General features: G+C 34.8%; 1 protein-coding gene across 1 annotated transcript in view; it reads right to left on the reverse strand.

The window, feature by feature from the left end:
- MALRD1 (MAM and LDL receptor class A domain containing 1) overlaps positions 1-23,099 on the reverse strand; it is a 234,717-nt gene that overhangs the window by 42,009 nt on the left and 169,609 nt on the right. Inside the window, exons 33-35 of the mRNA XM_066548719.1 lie at positions 8,054-8,329; positions 4,679-4,804; positions 2,574-2,640 (exon numbers count right to left, since the gene is read on the reverse strand). Coding sequence (XP_066404816.1) covers positions 2,574-2,640; positions 4,679-4,804; positions 8,054-8,329 — 469 coding nt within the window. The remainder of the gene's footprint in view (positions 1-2,573; positions 2,641-4,678; positions 4,805-8,053; positions 8,330-23,099) is intronic.

Raw genomic sequence — 23,099 nt, forward strand, 5'->3', positions numbered from 1 at the left:
ACTACTGGAAGAAGCATATACAGTCAACTACTTCAACCCCGCTGCATTAAAACCACAGAAAAACTCAGCTGTTATCACCAGCAAAAATGTTTTCCAGAAAGTCTATTCCTTTCTATCAGTGTAGCTCAAACTAACCTAAAATGAGCAGCAATTTCAGTTCTTATTGGGACTTGATGGAACAAATGAAGCTTTGAGAGCTGTCCACTCCAATTTTTTGTTAAACCAACATTCTCAGGGAGGCCTGAGAATTACTTTTAAACTCCAGACTCAGGTTTTGTTTTATAGAAACTGCAGCACAATCATCTCACATGGGGGAAGATCAGAATCCATTTTGCCAGATAAAATTGTAAGAAAAGGATGTGTTAACAAATTTTCTCCTTTTCCACTGTGTCATTGAATAGTATCAGTCAAACCCAGGGACTTCTAAAAGCACTTTGATAACCACACACTTGCCTCTGGGTGTCTAGGAAGACTCTGTCACTTCTGTGGCAGGGCAGTATATGGACTCTGTTCTTTTCAAGAGTCTCCTTGTTGTGGAACAGGCTTTCTGCACTCTTGAACACTTTGCTTTTTCTCCTGACCTATCCTGCAGTCTAGAAGAACAGTTGCTCTCAAGGGAGGAAGATATTTTGAGCTAAAATTATCATTTATATTTCAGGAGACTTAGAATAAAAACTGAGAACTAAAAGGTAAAGAAACAGCATATTTTTCATGAAAAATTCTATTTTCGTTCAGTTATTTTGGGATTTTGGGGAGTTGTTTGTTTCTGGTTCTGTATTTTTGTTGTTTTCCCCCTGGGTATTGAAAACTAAATACTTCTACATTTTAAATTATTTCAGGTATATTTTGGAGGGGTTTTTTTTTGGTGTTTTTATGGTCTTGATGTGGAATTTCAAAAAGTCAAACAGAAGTTTATCTTAGTTATGGTTAACTCTCCTGTTATTATATATATAAGTAATTCCTTAAAAATATTATAAAGCCTTGAAAGGTATTGATATCAGACTCTTGCCATTTGTAGTTCTCCAGCCCCTTCCCCTACAGGCAGTTTTCAGAAAGCCTATTGCAACATGCACTGGTGTTCTGGCATTCTTGAGTAGAGATGACCAATTTCCACAACACAAGCAAGTACAGCTTTTGACAGCTTTTGAAGTTTTGTTAACCGCCCAGTTAAGGATTTTTTTTTCTGTGCCTCTGATTGCCTGTGCATTACATCAGAATTAAATATGTTTCTTACTGAATGCTGAGGCAAACTACCCTACTTACTAGTTTAATTTACTGGTTTTATTCCAACTGTCTTTTATTTCTGTGGGTAAAAAAGATTTGCTAGTTTGGGTTACTTTCTCTTGCAAGTCTGAACAGAAATTCAATTCTCGTAATTCTCTTGTACACTTGAAATCTCAATTACTCCCCCAGAGCTTTGCCCCTACAAGCAATTTTATTTTTGATCAATGATTTAATCTAAAAATTACAAACCTCCTATTGCAAATCCCTTTATTTTTTGCTGACTTTTAATTCTGAAATCTTTCCCTATGGTTTTTTTGTCACCTTTCTCTCTATGTGTTCAAAAAAATTTTGAAGCAGGCACCTTGATGAAATTCCAAGATTCTTGCCATTCTCTGTCAAGAGACTATTCTCTGTTCTATTATAGTGGACAGGGAAATCTGCAGATGATTAACAGTTTTTTCTGAGACCCAAATTGAAATACCCTATATGAATATCCCCATATTTTCTATGTTATATATTACATTTCTTCATCCAATCAAGGATAAACCTTTCTTGAAAGACAAAGCAGGCTTATTAATGGGCATCTCCTGGCAACCAGGAGACAAACCTTAGCATCTAATCTTGACTAAGATAGCTACTGTGATAAAACAGTTACTTCTTTAGTAATTTGGCAAACTCTGGCAAGCTCCACTGAAGCATGTGAAGGACAAAAGCATGATAACACATACCATCACTTCCTTTGCATGTAGAAAGTCTCCTCTAATTTCCCAAAGAGAAACAGTGATATCTTGTGTAAATGAGTTGCTTCAGATATCCTGAGACTCTTTCTAATGGCTCATACATTCTACACCAGAATTGTATACGTTATTTTTTTAACCAGAGAGTATTTCCAGAAAAAAATGAAAGCGTATTTTAAACCCCTTTTTTGGGGGGAATAGGTGGAAAAAGCCCTTTTTTTTTCCAAATGCCTAACAGGAAGATGAAGATGAGTATGTGGCCTGCTGTAAAATCTCATCTGAGGTAGACACCACCCTGCTGCAATTAAGGCACAGAAATATATGTTTTGAAATGTTGCAATGAAACATGAGACAGAAAACTTAGGGTGTCAGGCCAACAGGTTGTCTCATGAAATGAAAGATAAAAGTTACAGAAAATTCTATCTGATAAATAACATTCTTCTCAAAATGTGGTTTAACTCACTAAGTGTAAATAAAAATTGTGTAGACATACAGAGACTTTTTAAAATACACTTCTACCAAATATAATTTCAATCCCTGGGGAGCAAACCACCTGTTTCAACAGCAGCTTTCTCCAAACTCAAGCACAAGTCAATTGCCAATGAAACTTACTGGCATAATGGAATGTCATCTTTGAGGATGCATTTTCCTCCATTTTTGCAGTATTCTTCAGGACAAGCTGCAAACATAAAGGTAAAAATTGTAATTTCCCCCTCTTTATTACAACATTTTTCATTATCTGATTTTCAAAATGGCAAAATATTCACACCTGACCTTTTGAGATATTAGCACTTCCAAAACTTCTTTTTTTTTTAGATCTGGACTTGATGATACAAATGTGAAGTCATAAGAATATTACAAGCAATGGAGTGGTCTTGAGCTCACTGAAATCCTGATGCTGCACTTGAACAAGCTACACATTTTTCTCAAATGAGATTTTCATCTGACTCAAGAAATAGAATTTTTGCCACTTACTTGATTTTCAAACAACAGGAATATATAAAATAAGACCTGAAAGAATTGATCTAATATTTAATTAGTACCTGTCTACATTATTAGTAATAGGTTTTGTATAGGGCTGGTGAACAGACACTCTTTGTGACCAACCCTTTTCTTAAAGATATTCAGAATTTTAACACTTAAATCATAAGAATGAGGGAAATCAGGCTTTAAAAGACAAAAGGTGTTGAAGTACTTAGTGATATTCTTTTAAAACCTCTTGATGTCCCTTAATTTGGATTTCCATGTCATCAAATTTAGTTTTACTGAAGCTTAGTTTTAGATTGTTTCAGCAAGAAAAAGCTCAAAATCAAAAAAGAAAAAATCCCCTCAATCTTCTTCAGTATGAAAAGAACTGGTAATATACTAATTAAACCTATAGAATTTTGAATATATGCAAAATGAAATTGTTTATTGCAGCATATAACAATGCTATTCAGTATAGACACCTCCAGTGTCAGGATTAAATTTTGAAAAGTGCATTACTTACTTAAAGGTCTGCTTTCTGGAAAAAATAGTGGAAGAATTTAAATTACTGTTATGCATGTCTATTAGTTTATGTTCTATATTATTTTATATTTACTTAATTTCAGTATAAATTTCTTTTAATTTGAAATAATTTTTATAAATCAAATTTACCAAGTATGAATTCTCTCATCATTATAGAAGTGATATTTTTTAATGTTGAAATATGATTCCTTCTCTCACATGAGCAACCTGGGCTTGTGAAGGTGTCCCTGCCCAAGTCAGGGGCATTGCAAATTTGTGATCTTTAAGGTCTCTTCCAACCCAAACCATTTCATGATGCTATGAGAGATAGTGAGCACAATACTTGTGGTCAAATTTCACTCCCAAAGAAACTTGTGGATGCCTCCTACCAATAACTGTTTGTAAAAACTTTAATTTTTAAATAGACATTTAATATATTATAATGAATTATATCATTGCAATGCATATGTGTTGTGAATTTTATCACAAAACTCAGAAAAATTATAAAAAGAGAAAGTTAAATTCACAGTGAATGCAGCTTGAGCAAAGCTGGCAGTGTACTGTCAGCACAGAACTGGTCAAGAGTTTATATCTGTCTTGGGGAAGAGCTGCAGTACCTTTATGTAATTGAAAGGGACATTTTGAATCTAGATTAAATTATTTATACCACCATAATCTATGTATTTGTTAGATTTTGTTAATAAAAATCTAATTCACTTTGAATATGTATTATTGTCCTCTACTTATTTTTCTCCACCATTTAACTACTACAAATCAAACCTGAATATTTTGTCAAATGCACTGTGTTAAAACAGATGCTATTTAGTTTATTTTCCAACCTGGATTTGTAATACACTTGGAAAAAAACAAACAACAAACCCACAAATAAGCAAGCCTTTTACTCAACAATATGGGTTAACTCAACAGGCTAAATCAAGGGAAGTCCTAAAAGTATACTACAAAGGGTTGGGGTTTTTTTTGAGCAATGTGTTGATATGGTAAGAAACACCCCTTATGAAGATGTTAAGATTTTAAGCATATTATTAATCTTTTTCTCTCTCTCCACTTTCATCTGGGTCATACTTTCATCAGGAAAATTCTTGCCTAATGTAATTTGACAAAATTTTAGCAGAGGAACCTTAGTCAAGTTTGAGGACTGCCAAAACACGCAGTAGGAAATAACTACACTTTCTTTGTTTCAAATGATATTTTTATGCAAAACTAAATACCTGAACAGCCAGACTCATCAAGGCTGGAATCAATGCAGTCTACAATTCCATCACAACGCTGGGAGAGTGGTATGCATTGATTAGTTGATGCACATAACAAAGAACCATTGGAACAGTCTTTAATGGCTGAAATGAAAAGTAACATGGTTGTTATTATCAGCTGTATTTTTTTTCTCATAGTTCAAAAACTAGCAGAAAACTTGATTCATACTGTAGGATGCAAACTTGCATCTGTGTGACCTCTCCAAGCTTTCATCTTCAAAGACATGCAACTTTACTACTGAGATGCTAAATAAGTAAACAAATACAGAGCACAGATGGTGCAGAAACCAAATTTTCCCATGTAATGTTTGTGAAGGAGTGTATACTGCAAAATCCCAAAGAAAACCCATAAAAAAGGTATCAGCAAAGATAATTAACTCTCATTCAGAAACTAGTTTCAGAATGATGGAATCAATTTGTTTACACATAATTTTAACACATTACAGAGGGAACAGTCATAGCAACGGACCAAACCATTGAAAATTTTGCACTTAAGGACAATGACACCAAGTTATTGGTGCTGAGGTAAAGAATATAAAGACCACATGGAGGCACTAAAAACAGTAAAGATATGAAAATAAAAATATCCAATTTTCATCTATATTTAATTTTCCAGGTGCAAATTAAACCAGTAGAAGACATAATGATATCACAGCCACTTTGAAAGTATAAAAATTTTAATATTTCATAGGTATTTAACACTTACCAAAACTACAAGAGATTCATTTTGGTGCACTACAGAAAACTGAGAAATGACTTTTTATTCATTGCTATTAGCAATTCAATTAGGTGGAAAAGGATGTTGGTCTGTGGAAAACTAATGTATACATCCCACTGGTGTTAATATGCTTGGTTTACACCCTTAGTATTGTAATAAGGCAAATAAAAGATTAAATAGGTGAGGTAATATACCCTCCACTAAAACTGTCAACAAGAAGAGAGCCAGCCAAGTAGAACATCTTTAACTGGAAAATAGCTCCAGAATTTTTTTGTTAAATGCAGCAAGTAACAAACTCCACTTCATCAGTAGGTATAAAACAGTCTTAGCATAATGTGGTACAACCTGACTGCTATGTGAACTCTACAGGAAATTCTGTCTGCATAAATTCCTAAGTCATGAAGAAAAGCATTTCTGTGGTAGAAACTGTGTTTTTAGTAGGGACTTGACCAATGTTTTTTGTTTGGTTGGGGTTTTTTTGTCCTGGCCTCCTTTAGGGCTTTCTCCTTAATCTCTGCAAGATGCATTTTGACAACTAGTCTTTATCACAAAAGAAAACTTTTCCTGATGAATTCCTGAATTCAGAACCCAGAACATTTTAAGTTCTACACTTAAATAAAGTGTTTTGTTTTGCACTTAAATGAATAAAATTGCTATGGGACACAAAATGGAAAGTGTCAGTAAATTCCTAAACTGAAGTTTTCTAAAATGAGCAGGCAGATTTGATCTGCACCAAGGAAAAGAATATCCATCTAAAATCTAAAAAAATAAATCCCCACTTTCAATCTGTGCTATTATTAGAGTACACATAGGTTGGAGTTACTAGCACAACAATCCATTTTATAGATCATGCATAAATTTCAGTAAAAGAATGAAATTTCTGAGATTTTTACTTTTTTTCTCTGACCTTCCTCAGCTGACAAACTTCTATGGGTTTTCACCTGTTAAAAGTAGGAAGCTAAAGATTAAACACTGTGCTCTCATGGCACACACAGCTGGATCTCAGCACCAGCTGTGACACTAATCAGCTTTCCACTGATTTAATTCCAAACAAGCACAAATCATTTTCTTTTTGCTTTGCCTTCTTCTCTGCTTTGCTTTGCTTTGCTTCTCTAAATTATCTTCTTCAGTGAAGAAACAAGAATTACTGCTTCTGTATTTCTATCTTATACTATCAAGGCTTGCATGTTTATTTACTATGAACCAAATTTTGGAGTAAGAATGAAGTACAGACTTGACTAATTTTCCTTCAGACTGAGATACCCAAAGTTCTGAAATATCTATGGAGAATATTTTTTTGTTGAATAGACCAGGATTTAATTTCTTCTTAACACCTGGGTTTTGTTTTGAAGTCAAAGCAGTAAAATAAACAAAACAAAGGAATATCGCAGTTGTTTAGGTAATACACAAAATCATGGAAATCTTTTGGCTTTCAAATTTTGAGGCTCCACATCAGCTCCTGTGGTGTGGAGTTGGAATGCACATGTAATAGAATACAGCATGGATGTCTCTACCATAGGACAGATTGAGGAGGAAAAAAGGTCAAATGAAGATTACCCATGAGAGGTTTATTTGAAGAAAGGAACATGCAAAATTTCTGCATGTCTTTGAGGTATGTAGAATTTAACATCAAAGTTATCTCCAAAATCATGTCTTCTGCCAACAAAACCACAGAGTTCACTTCAAAACAAAAGACTTACACAGATAGTCTGTCAAATCCATGCCAGTTTGGTAAACTACTTTGCTAAATTAAATGGCATGCGTAGTAGCCTACATTTATATTTGGTAGATTTGATAGAAAATAGTAAAGAACATGAATTTCTAATCCCCTGGAAAATGATATTTTTTTAACAATATTTTTCATTCGATAAGGATGAGAAAAATGTTAAAAAAGTTTTAGGGCATGACTGGTTTAGGAAGAAAAGTGTTTATATGTAAAAAGCCTTTTTTTTGTGTGTGTGTGTAGCTAATTATTTTGAAATTCCTGGAATGAAACATTTGGCCTCAGTTCACCTGCTAATATTGAAACATTTTTAAATGGCAGACACTTACTTTTGTGTCTATTTGTTTCAGATGCTTCTCCATGGCATCTCATTGCAGTTACATTTCAAAGCCTATTGACCTTGTGTTATATTTGTGAGCCCTTTTCCTTGCTTGGGGTGGAGATTGCTGCTATTTCATGAACAGACTTGATTTCAAAATCCTTGAAAGGTCAGGACTGCCTTAAATGTTACTGAATAACAGAATTGCGGAAGCCTAACTTTCTGTCATATCATGATCAGAGGTTAAAGAGGCAATGCAAATGCAGCTGATTGATTTAAGGAAAAAATATGGAAATGATTGTAAATATTAACAGAAACACAACTGAAGTTTTTTAAAACACTTACTAAATTATAGCAAGGAAATTAATATGCATAGGCAAAATTATTTAGAAATGTAAACATCTCTGCAATAATGCATTATATGTGACACAAATAGGGGTTTATTTGACAAGGGAATGATGGATTTTACACTAAACTTCACTGTGTTGATCTTTTTCTTTTCTGGAACTCAGGGAAGAAAGTTTGGGCGGGTGAGTGACCATTGCCATAACCAGCACCATGGACGTCTCTTACGGCAGCCAGCTTCATCCTCGCTGAGGCGGCAGTCGGGCACCCCATCGCACAGCAGGAGGGACGGGACACAGCCCTGGGAAGGACACAGGAACTCTGCTGCCTTGCAGGAGCCCGGGGATGTGGTGGTGGGCATCTCCATGGGGCAGCTCATCTCATCGCTTCCATCGGTGCAATCTTCGACCCCGTCACACCGCGCAGCGAGGGGCAAACACCGCGGCACGTACGCGCACGGGAACTCGCCACCGCTGCAGGTGGGAGGGTGGGGATCCGCTGATCCTAGCGGAGGAAAAGGAATGTTTAGGGATTCTGTTCTTTCAGTAGTCATTCATACTGCCTTTGAGATAGACAGGAACTGCTGGGAATGCAGCTGATTTTGGTCACTAAACGCTTTAAAATAAAGGAACCCAACTTTTATAAAAACACAGCTCCTAAGTGCAAAACACAGTATTAAAAACGTTTTGTCTAATATTAGCTCTATTGTTGTTGCAGCAATTTGCTTCTAAATTTCAAGTTCAGCATTTATTTTGATCCTATTTCTTCTTTTGCCATGTACACATAAAAGGGATAATATCAAAATATTAATAAACCTTGTCTGGAAAGCCTTAAAATAACCCTCAAGTTATAATTGTAAGTTAAATTAAGAAAAATATTTTTATAAAGTAACAATAAAAACTTTTACTGATCTAGTTTATTATTACTCTGACTCTTTAGCATAGCTTGATGTGAAAGAGAATTAAATTAAAGTACTAGGTAGTCTTCCAGGATAAAAGTAAAGAAAAATGCGGTTTTTACTTTTGAACTTTAACAAATTCAGACAGCTGACAAAAAATAAGTAAATTAAATAAATAAATAAAAAATATATTCCATGCTTACTTGCATTGTGGAAGAAGAAGATGATGGGGAAAGCTTTTTGTGATCATGAATATAAATAAATTGTCCCAGACACCTAAGTCTTTCTTTTTTTCCTATGAAAACCATTACAAGTGAATTTTATCAGCAGAAGCATAAGATCTATTTGTGGAAACTAATTTCTAAGGAGCTGGCTGTGCTAATGTTGTGTTCTTTATAGCATCAGCATCTCCCAGGGAAGCAATGTGATAGATTCCTGTACTTTTTATGTGCAGGGAAAAGAGAAAAATCTCCAGAATTTAGCTCCCTACTTTAAATCTTTCTAGGTCAATTTGCAGCAGCTGAGTAAAAAATATAATATGATCATTAGAGACAAGGTAAGACAAATTAATGTCACTTCCTCTGTAAAAAACAGCAGAAGTTTTGCTGTTGACTTGAGCTGAGGCAAAGGAGACAAGCACAAAAGTCATGGGTAGGTTTCATCTTGTCTTTTGAAATGCTGCAAGCATTGTTGTCTGGCCTCAGATGTCCAATGTTACTGCTGCATTAAGGCATGACACTCTGTAAGGGAATAGATGGATTGTGGCATGATTTTATGACTTTTAATCCACTGGTCATATCAGTATGTTTGTGTATTCTGCAATACCAGACTGGGCTTTTACAGTGTGAGGGCTTTGTTAAAACACGCTCAGTTTCAAGGATACCACCACCATCACAAATAACAATAGCTTTTTGTACAAATGAATGAACTGTTAATGCATTCAGGTGAACAGAATACCAGCATTATTTTACCATCCAGTTGCTTGTGAAGCGGCTGTAAGGAGAAAGCGCTCAAAGTTCTATTTAATACAGACCCTCTATAGATTAGAAATTTTTGATTTTCAAGTTGACTTTATATCAGAAAATCATAATTGAATAGCTTCATACAATAGAACATGCCTAACAATATTTCACGCCCCTAATTAAATTAAATCTTTCTACTAGAAAAATGTATTTGATTCACTGGATATAATGTAAACATAAAATAACAAAAATTGTTATTGACTTGGTGAAAATAATAACCTAGTGATATTTTGTACTGTTTATATTCAGAATTAAGCCATGCATACCTCAAAGATGTGAACTTTTACATGGGATTGAAAAGATTGTGATTTCATATGTGTTTTATAAATGTGTTAGTCAAAATAATCTTAATCAAAATAATTTAAATAAAATTTAAAAGGCTTATGGAAGTTGGTTTTAGGTAGTTGATAATAGACATTCAGATCATATAGTGGATTGATTTTGTAGATTAAAAGTATTTTAGATTTTGCATTTTTTTCTACTTTGGTACCATACTTTATCAGATAATAATAGTAACCCATGAAAATGCTGAATTTTTTTGTTGTATAGAAACTATATATAAGGCCATGATCTTGCCAAGATACTGATGGAATGTCATTGGGAGAACATAATTCTCTCTCCACTGATACAGAACTAGTGCTGTCACATCTTGCACAGTGGAGTAAAAAGAAAAAATTATTTTTATTTTTAGTTTGTATTTGCTCTGGGAAAAAATAAAAAAGTATGATTATATTTGAAAGTACTTTTTTTTCTTTCTCCTATTTCTGACCCTTTTCTCACAGTGCCTAGGGGGCATTTAAGCAGTGAAAATGACTTAAGCTGCAGTCAGTTCTATGTTTATACACATTCTTTTGTCCTTGCATAGTCCTGTGTTAGCTTTTCTGTATTTGTTCTGATGCTATGGAAATTAACTCCACACAGATACAATATATATTTGACTTTGCTGTGGTTGCCTGTTTATGTTGCAGGAGAGATTGCATTTATAATACATTTGTGAGCATTTCTGACCCAGTTTAATTTCCTGTTCTTGATATGCTTATTCACATGCTTCTACCCAAATTTGTTCTGTAAACTGAAATCCCCTCTTAAGCTCAACATTTCTTGAATGTGTTGTTTGTTATGGATCTGGCCTTGAGTTTAAAATTATTTTCAGACTTTTGTAACCCTGATCAGTTTAGCCTTATGAGCCCAATCATATAATGAGCTTAGGCATGTAAATAATCCTGTGCCAAATTCAGTATTTAGAGAAATGCTTGAATGCTCTTTTTGAATAGGGATGATTATTTTTCTGTTGTTATTATTATTAATATAATTTTCCATTCTCATTTTCTATTACTATTTTATATCATTATTCCCTCTGATTGTTAGAAAATAATTTTTAGGATGAAGTTCTTCCTGACTTGCATAGCAATTATATTAGAGTGTGCAATATTCACCAAGGGCAGCAAAGATGTGTCCAGGTTGAGTTAGGTATTAGGTTAACCATGGGTCTGTTTTATATTTGCACTACATTAAAAAAAAATCTAAAGTCATACCCTGAAATAAGTAAAATCCTTTTAGATCAGAACAGTGCATGAGATGAGAATGTACTTCAAAGCTCATAGGAGTATCCCTTGCTAATTAACTCATGTGATATGTTAATTAGTTCACATGTGTTTGGTTTCAGATACAATAGAAAAATTGTGCTCTGTTTGCCATTCTATAAGAGGTTGTTATTGCCATGGTCTGCCAAAACTCTACCCCAAAATTCAATCTATTTTCTTTACATAAAATAGTTTATAAATGTTTTTCCTAATTACAAATTAAATGTGCCTGGTAAAAATTTTGAAAATTTATCAAAACAATAATTTGTACATAGCTAACTACTAAAAAAAGCTAATTAAGAATATGCAAATGTAGAAAATAATTAACTAATTCCAACTGAAATCTCCAGCAACATTAATGCAAAACTAATTACTTGTATTCAAAACTACTGTCTATGTAATTTTTTATTTTAAGCTCATCATTGCAGTATCTGCTACTGACACATTTCCTTTTAAAAAGTGGGAATATTCATTCTGTTTTCTTGCCACTGTGAAGAATTAAACTGAGGTGTTAACACTACAATGTGGTTTGCAGTGAAAAATGAGCTGGCACTAATGAGAGAATCGTCAGAAACATCCTCCATGTGCTGACTCACACAGTAGTACACTCACACAATTTAGCAATAAAAACTAACTTTAAACTTAGCGTATCTGTGAACCTAATATTTTCCTCTTGTATGTATATATGAAAGTCATTCAAACAGCAGAATCTGAAGTGAAGGCTTTTCAATGCAAATTGGACCATTTGTGGCCCACACATCCTTTCTGTCACTTAATATTGTTTGATTCAACAATTGCCTAGTACTGGCATGCCAAGAAAATGTTTCCCTCACCTTTTCTCAAATGCAGAAAAGATGTTCCCAAGGCAGCACTCATCTCCTGAGTGCCGTGTGACTCTCATTTTCAGACCACATTCAGGAGTGCAGGAGACATTGTACAGGTAACTTTTTTCAAAAGCATTATCTGTTTGAAACTGTTTAAGGATTTAGAGATAAATCTACTGAAAGTTATGAGTTCTAAGAAAGACAGTATAAAAGCCTTAGCTTTTTTTATCCAGGCTGCATGCTCACTGTAAAGCACGACAAAAAATCCTCAAGAATTCAGTATTTGCACACAGATGAAAAGCAAACTAAAAAAAAAAAAAAAAAATCAGCAAAAATAACCTCTGCACTGCAAAGTACTGAGTCTGAATTTGGATTCACATGAAAAACAGCAGTAAATTGTTGATGTTCCATTATAGCTAAAGAAATCATGACTTTTCAAGTAGAAAGCTGAGTACATGTCCTTATTTACTTTACTTTGCACTCAGTGTTTTATTTTGCACTTATTTTTACCTTACATATGGCAAATAACCAAAATTAAAGAAAGCGTTTAAAAATGTGCATATAACATCTACATCATAAAAAAGACATTTTAATTAGGTCCTAAAACCTGACATTTTAATTTGGTCCTATGTCTTTTGAAACTTACTCACACAGCTGTGCTGGTTGAGTTATAATCTATGGACCAGAAGTGCAACCTCACATGCACCTTCACACTTTTATGAGAAATTAAGTAGCTGAGGTAGATATAAAAAAACCATAAAAATCAGACCAGTGTTTAAAGCAAATAGAATTTGGTATGTACTGTTATTTGAACTGCAATTACTACAGATGGATGTATCTGAATTTCATTGTTGTCAGATCAAGTAGGTGCTTTTAAATACATTTTTATTGCAATGTGCTACCATCAAACCATGTTTACAGTAAATAGAGCTCATGAGCTGATGATTTTGGAGCAAAGAGCCTTTACAATATGAAAAGTTTTAAGTCAATAAGTGCTCATTTTCAAGGACACAATTATATATTTGTGGGATATGGATTTGTTAAAGGCTTACTGCTCTTTGATGAGCATTTTTTGTACACTTATGTTTGCTGTATTATTGTCTTTGTCATCCATGGAGCGCATGATCCTGTTTCCTGACTGTAAAGTAAGGCTTCACAGGTTGGCACTGCAAATATTTTGCTCATGAATCACAGGCATTCAGTCACAGAAAACCATAGAACTGCTATTACCCAAATGCTAATATAAAATAAATGTTTGTATTACACAGTCATTACCACAGCAAGCAGCACACAAACATGCTTAATTTGAATGAAGCAACACCTCCAGGCTATCCTCCTTTTTTCTGCCTTTCCTCTTCAAATACAAAGATCTCTGGTGCAGAATAGGTCTCCATTTATATTTATATATCACCTGTAACAGTGAATTTTAGTTAAGTCTAATGGAAATTGCCATTAAAGTCAGCACCTGGGAGCATGAAATAAAGTGATCACCTATGCTGTTAGGGAGCATCACCTCAGGTTTATCAGAGCTTGCTCTAAAGTCCATTTAAGTAAATGGGATAACTCATATTGATTTTAATGGGCCTTACATCAGACCCTTGAAAACCAACAACCTGTCTGATATATTTGCATAAGTAATTTGCCTAGTGAATGTAATAAAAACAGTGGACCTATTAACTGTAGCTTAAAGAGGTCAAAAATAACTCCCTCCCATAGATTTCATTAGAAAAGAGTATAAATTAATTACGGGCCCAATCCAGTGCATTAATTAATTTGAAATAAATGTCAGTCCTCAATTTCAGTTCAATAAACATTGGACCAGGGCATGAAATCAGCCCATTCAAGGTGGCTGCAAGGAAGCAAACATGTTACAAACATTAATTGGACTGAAACTATACAAATACTTTAACAATCTTTCCATGTGTTTTTATCTGTTACAATAAAGCTCCTGCGGTTTATTTCCAAGCTTGTAAAAAGACAAAAAAATAAGGGGCCGGGGTGGGGCGGGGAATGAGTCTGGCCAATTAAATGTTCAATCCTCTTCCCTTCATGAGAAGACAGAGATATGGGGCAGGGTGCTGGAAAGGATCCTGGAGACCCCATGACAAAGCCAGAATTAAAAAAGGCAGAACATGGCCCAATGACTTCAGATTTCTGTATGTCTGTGCAGAATTTATTTTAAATGGTTACAGTTTGCTAACATACAAACATAATAGAAAACAGACAGGTTTACTGCCAGTAAAGTCAAGCTATGATTTAGTCTTCACTCAGAGAACTAATTCTGGCAGGAACACACTACCTGTGACAGGAATATGGCAACGTTTGCCATATTTCTGCTAAGAATATTCTGACGATTGCTAGCTATACCTGCTAATGTCATGGATTTGTTGTTTTGTTTATTTATTAGGAGCAATGACAAACTGGAGAAGCTGTGAAATTTTAGTCTTTGACAAAATGAAGTGGTTACAATTTCTGAGATAAATGTGAGCTGAAGAATTACTCCTATTGAGGAGATGAGTAGGTTTTACATAAGGAAGAGTTTGAAAATTTTCTGCTCTTTAATATAGCATCATGAAACCATTTCATTCCAAATATTATTTCTCTCCTTCCCTCCAAGGAAATATGTTGATTTATATGAATGAAGTTAGCAAGGAAAAGTATAATCTGTGTGATTTGAAAGTTTTCTGCTGTAAACAGATGGGGTTTGGAGGTTCAATATTAATGAAAGTATTTTAATACACTATTAATAAATCGGAAGAATTTTAATTTCCCAAAAGGCATGAGCTTGCTTCAGAAGATTTCAGTATTCTGGACAAGTTATAAGAAGGCAGAGAGTAACTGAAAGTTTTGGACAAAGATAGTATAATTATTAAGTTAAACACACAACATAATTGCATTTAGGGATTGCCAATAACTATCCTAGTTTATACAGTGCAATTATCTTATCCTAAAATTATTCCCAGTTCCTTTTCTGTGAAATCCACAAAAAGTTTTGGCTTTTGACACTGGCTAGGTCTGTGCACTGGAAGGTACAAGAACAGGCTGAAGAAGCTCTCTAAGGTACTATGTTTGGATCACAATTTTTAGTCTTTAAATATGCATAAATGCCTTATCTCTGCCAAGCAACATGGACCTAAAGCATATAGTGATTGGTTTCAGGGAAATGCTAATTGACTAAAGAACCTATTCACAAATTTCCCTGATATCTCCAGTCCTCTATTACTACTCATTCTGCTTTTCTCTTCCCCTCCTTTGTTTCTGTGAGCAGTCTCCCCCTACAACTTCTCTCATGAATCATCTCCTGCCCTTGAGGAAAGTAACTCCATGAGTTTCTTCTTTCTCCCTCCCTGTGAAAGAAACTCCATGTGAGAGAGATTTCTGCTTCACTGCAAGCATGAGCAGACAAGCTAACAGTGATTCCCCTGGCTCTGCAACATAAAGAAATCAGAAGTTAAGTCTCCTCTACAGAGTTTTTCCCCATGATCTAACACTATAGTATTAGCAGTTCAGGCAGTTAACCCTTCCAGTATTTCCAGCTCTTGGGCTCTGGGAGTTTCAGAGAAGGATCATAGACTGTCTAAGGTTTTGTCAGATGAGTCCTGTTCTGCTGCAGAATTTTCTGTGTTGTTTCATGCTTGGGCACACATGGGCACACTTTCACACACACAGACACACAGGTTCACACACATGGACATACATATGGACACATGGACACATACACCTGCTCACCCCTCAACAAGATTCTCTCTGCACTACACAGCTATTTTTTTGCACAAAGCTCAAAGAAACACCGGCTCTACCTTTTGGGTTGTTGTCTCTTAATTAGATAAAAAATGTCATTTATGCTTTTCTTTTTGTGAAATGGGGTCTACTACAAGTGCTGGAGAGCATATAAAATTTTTTGCAAATGGCTGTCTTCTGAGCTGTTTAATTTGACGATCTCGCCTGTTATGCTTCTGTCATGGGTAACCCTGACTGTCATTGTAGTTCATATTGATCTCTTATTGTCTCTTTAAACCCCAGCACATCCAGAACCAGAATTGTGGGGCAGGTGGGACATACTGGTCCCTTTAGAAGGCCAGGGCACCCAAGCTGACTCCCTTCTTTGCTTGGTGGAGTTTGCTGAAGATGGATGCTGCCCTTTCGAAAGGGCTGCTTTGGTTTCTGGGCTTGCCACTGTAGCAACTTGGAAGAGCAGCATTTTGCAATTAGAAACCATCTTTAGAGTGAATCTTGCAAATTCCATAGGCAGTGAAGCTTGAGCTGGTCCCATGGGGCTGGCTCACCCTGTGTCAGCACCGACACAGTGGACACAGCAGTGGGTCAGGACATGAGCACCAGCAGAGTGCAGTGGATGGCAGGAGGAAGCAGAGGGTGGCAGAGCTGACCCCACACATGCTGGCAGTTCTTCATCTGCCACTAGGGCAGCTCTGTAAGCTGCCACCTTCCCAGGAAGGTTCTTTTTGGGCATCACCATTTCTCCCTTGGCCCCCCAGACCATGGGCCACCTGGGGAGCATCATCTTGGGAAGAGAGCTGGCACCATTTTCCCTCTGTCTTTCAAGATACACAGGAACCATCTTGGGAAGGATATTTCTGACATTTTGGGTCTCTCTTTGCTCCTGTGGTATTCCTGAGATTTAGCAACTTTGTATCTAGTGGTTATTTATTGGGGTTTTTTTTTGCCTTTTGCTATTCCACTTGTAGGTAAATGGTATTTTTTCACTTATATCTACTAATGTTCATTCCTTATTTGTGGAAAGGGATTGGTTAAGATTAAGGGGATATAACTCATTTTAGAGTCTACTATTTAAATTGTCCTAATTCAAGACAGCTTGTCTCTAGTCTGTCATTTTAGGGTCTGCACAGGAGAATAATTTTGGCCATTTCATATTTTGCTTTTTAGGTCAATCCAGGAATTTTTTTATTTTTTTGAGTCTGATAATGGTTTGGACATTTCCAAACTACTAATCAAAATTACAGAAGCACTTTTTTTTTTATTCCATCTTCTTTTTACTTGTCAAGTAGATGACATTATGCAATAAGAAGTAGTTATGAAGGTAGTTATCAAATACTTTTCAAATATTTGGACACCATAGCTATATGTTGTTTAGAAAAACTCTTCATCAAGATAAGAAATTTTGCAGTCAAAGATACATCTGAAAAATGTACACAGAGAACCAAAAATATTCAATTATGTCTCATCTCTGTGTTGGAAAAAGAAAAGAGAGCTCTGAGAAAAATAGTATTCAATAATGTGGTTAAAGATTATGTCTTTACATATAAACACACAGACTGATTTGAAGCAAATGGAAATCTGTGGCAGGAAAAGCAGCAGAGGTTTATAAACAATTAGGATTTGAAGAGTGTGTTTCATGAAGTGGGGATAAAATAGGTAGGAAAAATCTCAATATGTGGTTGAGCACTGGAACAGCTCCCAAGGGCAGTGGTGACAGCACCAGCCTGACAGAGCCCAAGGAGCATTTGGGCAATGCTGTTGGGCACATTGGGGATGGTTGGGGATGTTCTCTTGGGGACTCTTGGGGATGGTTCTGTGCAGAACAAGGAACTGAACTCAACAATCCTTGTGGCTTCCTTCCTACTCAGGATATTCTGTCATTCTATGAATATATATTGTGAGAAACAAATTATAACTAGGTAAGACGTTATGACATTAGTATTTACACACATATGTACTTTTGCTCTATGGTTTCTTATCTAAAATCACTAGGGGATTCACTTCTAAGAAATGCTATTCCCATTTTTTTTTCCTGAAAATTAGATACCTTCAAGATACCACATATCATCTAAAATTATAGTATTTTAGACTAATACTGATTTTGAAAACCTTGACTCATTATCAGGTGATTATCTACATAGATTTTTATTTTACCACTTTCTCTCTTTCCACTATCTAGCTATTCAGAAATTGTTTTCAAAGTCACTATTCTTTTACTAAGTTATTAAATGAAAAAGTATTAGATTCTATCTTCATTCTGCTATGTTCAAATTATAAACAGTCATAAATAGAGTTTAAATGAGATGCCAGTTATAATGTTCATTTCTTTCCACCTTGAACAAAGAGAATGGCCTATAGCTCTGGTCCTTTGGGACACCTTCCTTCTCATCTTGATGCTTGAAACTGTACCTATCACAAATTTTTGGTATGACTGCATAAATTCTGCTATTGTTTGGAAGTCAATGTAAATTATTTCACTCTGAAGGAACTTCAGAAGTGGGTCTATAGCATGCATCTATTGTGAGATTTGAAAATGCTTTATGGAGATATCTTAAGAAAAGCCTGCCCACCACACAAAAGAGTGAATCACCAAGGCTGAAATAAAGATTTCATGTTTTTCAAGGCCTAAATGAGAAAGCACTAAAGCTTTTCTATTCATGAATGTAAGACTAGATTCATATAAGCAGCAGCAGCATATAATTTAATTTCTGAATATTAAAAATTTCCCTGATGTTAAAAGGAGAACAGATAAGTTCAAAGGGAAAGAAAGAACTTGAGGATCATTATTCCAAGACTACACATGGCTCAGGAAGACTGAATTACAAATGGCTGCCAATGGGAAATGTATTGGGGGTAAAACAGTAAGCATAGTTCCCCTTTTCTTATACTCTTTCCCTGACATCCAGAACTGTTGAGACAGTTTATATTTCTAGATGTACTTTTTCTTGCTGTGGCTGACCAGAAATTCTGAGTATATCTATCTTAAATTTGATTGAATAAAATTTCCTTTGTCACACAGTTTTTGGAATATAATTTCTTCTAGAAAACTAAGGAAAGGTGATCTAAAGGGATGGATGTTGCTATGTCTCATTCTCTATGATTTCTTATGATGGTTCAAATAAATTCCAAATTAACTTCTTCGAGGTTAGGTTTTAGGGTACTGGGATGCCTTTGTACACATTTTTAAAAATACCCTTGGGCTTAAATGTAAAGCTAAAACCTGTCTTATAATTCACAGATTCGGATTTGTTTCTTCTATTTGTTTTTTCACAGCAAGTGAAAGCTTCCCCAGTATAAGGATTATGCACAACCTTTACAGAAGGTTTAGTTTGTGCTTTGCTACACAGCAATGGGGAGACTTGGAAGAATTATGATATTTCAAAGCAAATGTTTCACCTAAGTGAGAGCTGCCAACAATCACTGAAAATTTTACTGTACTTCAGGTCCTAAGAGGTAAATCTGACCCTTTTGTTGGTAACCTGTGTGGTGAAGTCAAGAATTATGACAAGATCAGAAAAAAGCCTCAACCCATAGCATCTGGGAAATGGCACTTCCTATAGTCACAATTCCACCACGGTGAGATGACACGGTGTTAGAGATTCCATGTCCTGTCTGTGCTGAATGTTTTGCACTATTTGAATTGCTCTTTTATCTCCAGTGTATCCTTACATAATAATATGTTCTACTGGAGACAAATCTTTCAGGTGAAAGGAAAGCTGCAGGGGGATGTGGTGGGAAATTTATAACAATGACAGTCCTTTCTCATGTGATAAGTTTATAGGGTAAAGAGACATTCTTTGAAAAATATTTTATAAAGAAAGGAATATATGAAAAAAAACTCAGAAGTAAAAAGGATTTCAAAGTAAAATGATCAAAGTTGATAAAAAGTGGTTCACAAAACAGAAAAGAAAGAAAATACTTCAGATACTGTGACCAGCTACGGGAAATAAACTATGCAGCAAAAATAAACTAAAAACAGTAATTAAGAAAGAGAGAATGATAAGGAAAGGTGAAGTAGAAGAATAGACACAGAAGCACATCCAGATTAATTTTATTCAAATTAATTATTTCAGTGAGCAATATCAATACTGAACTGGTGATAAGCATGACTGATGGTGAAAAAGCAAATACTGTTTTCTCAAATACACTGGAGCCTCAGGCACCACATGATATTTGCACTTGTCTTTATACCCAAAATTCATCCCAGATATTAATTTCGAAGTATCAACACTATTCTTTTTGAATAAACCAAAATTACTTTGGCAATTAGTTAAAACAGTACAATTTAGAGGTATAAATTCCCAAAGACTTGCAGCTAAATAGGGCCTAGCAGATAACTTGACTGCATAAAAGAGCTGGAGCATCATTCAGTGCTGACTTTATACTGAGATTTACCTTCTTCCACTAGATCTCCACAAGCACAAATATTTCACTTGGGTGATCTCTGGAAGACATAACAAAATATATTTACTATTTATTTGTTTCTCGAGAATCCTGCTCCAATATGTAGAAGTGCCATTTAACTGAATTACAGCAAATTTTTCCATCTGGTTTATTTCTCTAGAATGAGTGGGAAAATATAGTATTCTGATTTTTATAAGCAGAATAGAGTTTTCTTATTAGGCATCTTTGGATTAATGCTAGGATATAAATTAGGTGTAGCAATAATTTTTAGAATTTCTGTAATGCCTCCTATTTCAGCTCAACTAGAAAATACTATGAGAAAGACATTAATGAAGATAAAATCCGATTCAATACCTTGAAATTTTTGTTCCATCTGAAACAAGAAATCGAAATGTTTTGTAACTTATATTTTGAAAAAATTAAGACATAATAAATTTTTGTGTTTTTTTTAAATCAAGCTGTTATTTACAAATTTGAAGAAGATAGTTACAACTAATTAACAATTAAATTCTTTGGTCCCTAGGATGTAAAATAAGATCTTCACATAACTTCATTAGCAGAAAGTTATGAACCTTGAAAAGTGGTACGAATGTATCTCATTTAGCAGCTAATTCTGAACTACATCCAGTGCCACTGGCAGCTCCCTCTGCATTAGCATCAGCTGAAAGCTACTTCTGCAGTATCCTAGCTTGACCTAGCACTACCTTGACAACACCTTGCTTAAGTGTTCAGAAATATTCTTGGATATCTCAGAATTGTCATGGCTAATATGGACTGATTACTTAAAAGCATAAAACCCACAACTGAATTAGAGCTGCTGGCAATGCTTTATTACTTAGAGCTCCCAACCTGCTAAATTGTGATTGCCTCCATTCGGAACATGTTGCCGCTTGAAACTCAAAGTAATTAAAGGCAAGCTGAAATATAATAATACAGAGAGAGGAAAAGAGATCTGCAGTAGTACAACTATCTTCTCAAAAGAGGAACACTACACAAAACCTGCACTGCAGGTAATACACTTTTCTTTGAGCTAGGTCTTTGAATAAACATAATGAGCAACAATCAAAGCAGGACTGACAGTGGATTAGGTAAACTTTCCCACTGATTCTGTTACAGAAAAATGTTCTTGTTCAAATATCTACAGGACAGTGCTTTTATACTATTGGAAGGTAATATCTTCAAATTTTAGCATCTGAATATTTAAGCACCTCTCTAGCAACAACAGTTAGTAAAAAACAGCACCTCCTAAGTAGCTCTTTGTCAAGAACAGTATCAAAAATTCAGCGGTAGGTTCTTTTTTCTCCTAAATTGCTGTGGTTTATTGTATTACATGGATTTTATGTATTTCTCTTGCCTCTTCACAAGCTCTACCAGACAAGCAAGGATTATTAAGGTAGGGCTCTTCCAAGGACAGTATGAAGCCAATCTTAAGTAATAGCACCTAGATATAGTTTTTTGTCTGGAGAGAAGATTATCTATCAAGTTGCAATTTATGCATGTAGATAAGGCATGAGTTTTTGACTTATTCAACAAACTGTAAGTAACCAATATAGCTCTGACAAATTTTCTTCAGGCCAAATTTATGATATATCACATTTATAAGAGCAACAGATTGTAATACAAGTTAGATACTTCAAAGTATTCTACAACTGGAAAATCTTTGGAGAAAAATAATGTAATTAGAAAATGTTGCTCTATTGAAATGAATTTATTTCTGTAGTTGTGATTATTTCAGAATTACAGGTACTTAAAATATATAATTTGAAAATTTTCCTATTATGCTATACTATGCATGAAACTGCCTATGTAATCCTTAAGATATGGCTAAAAAAGGTGATTAACGTAATATGGGTAGAACAAATGCCTGTTTATGCACACAGTCTGCAGCTCATTGAATTACATTCCAAAATATTATTTGCCTGAGCCTATTTAGAGAAAATAAACAAAACTCTCATTGAGCTTGAGACTGAACAAATGTCACCCATGTGAACATATTATTTCACTTGAAGCTTTAATCAGCATGTGTTTAATTCCTCCAGAAGGTGCTTATCACAATGAAAATAATAATAGAAATAGTTTCTTGAACAGCATGGCAACCAGGTCATACACAGGCTGTCCTATCTGAACAACAAGAGATGTATTAATAAAAAGAAAGCTTATCAAAGAAGATTTTTCTAACCTTCATATTGGCTTTTATTTAACAATAATAATTCCCAGTTGTCCCTTAGTCATTAATTTCTGCTGACATTTCTATCACAATCTGTATTTGCATGTATACTGTTCCTTTTCTTCTGATATGGTATCATATGCTACATTTCATTTTCAGAGTAAACCACTGCTTTTCTCACAGAAAAAAACAGGGCATTTTAAGACATTAGAATTATTTTTCTACATAGATCAAATACTTGTGTACCAGAAGTGAGATTTTAAGTACTCAAAGAAAATATTAGTGAGGGAAATGTGGTACACATTTGTATTTTATGAAGAGCTCAAAGATAAAAAAAACCTAACAACTTTCTTTGAAAATAATTGTGAACTACTTTGATACTCATAAAAGTCTTTGATCCCAAACTAATATCTTCTCTTTTTTCATACAGGAGAAAATATAGTGGAATGGCAGTAGATTCCTCTCAACTGTGGTTCAGCTCCTCCATGCCAGTAATATTCTAAATTTCTATAATTATTCGTATGTTCAACTTCTAGCTAAAACACAAAACTGTCATCTATAAACTATGAGAAAAAAAAAAAGTCAGATTTTGTGACTGTGAAATACACTGAAATACAAAATGCCACAAATTTCCTTGC

Source organism: Molothrus aeneus, chromosome 1 (genome assembly GCF_037042795.1).
Source record: "Molothrus aeneus isolate 106 chromosome 1, BPBGC_Maene_1.0, whole genome shotgun sequence".
Taxonomy (NCBI): domain Eukaryota; kingdom Metazoa; phylum Chordata; class Aves; order Passeriformes; family Icteridae; genus Molothrus; species Molothrus aeneus.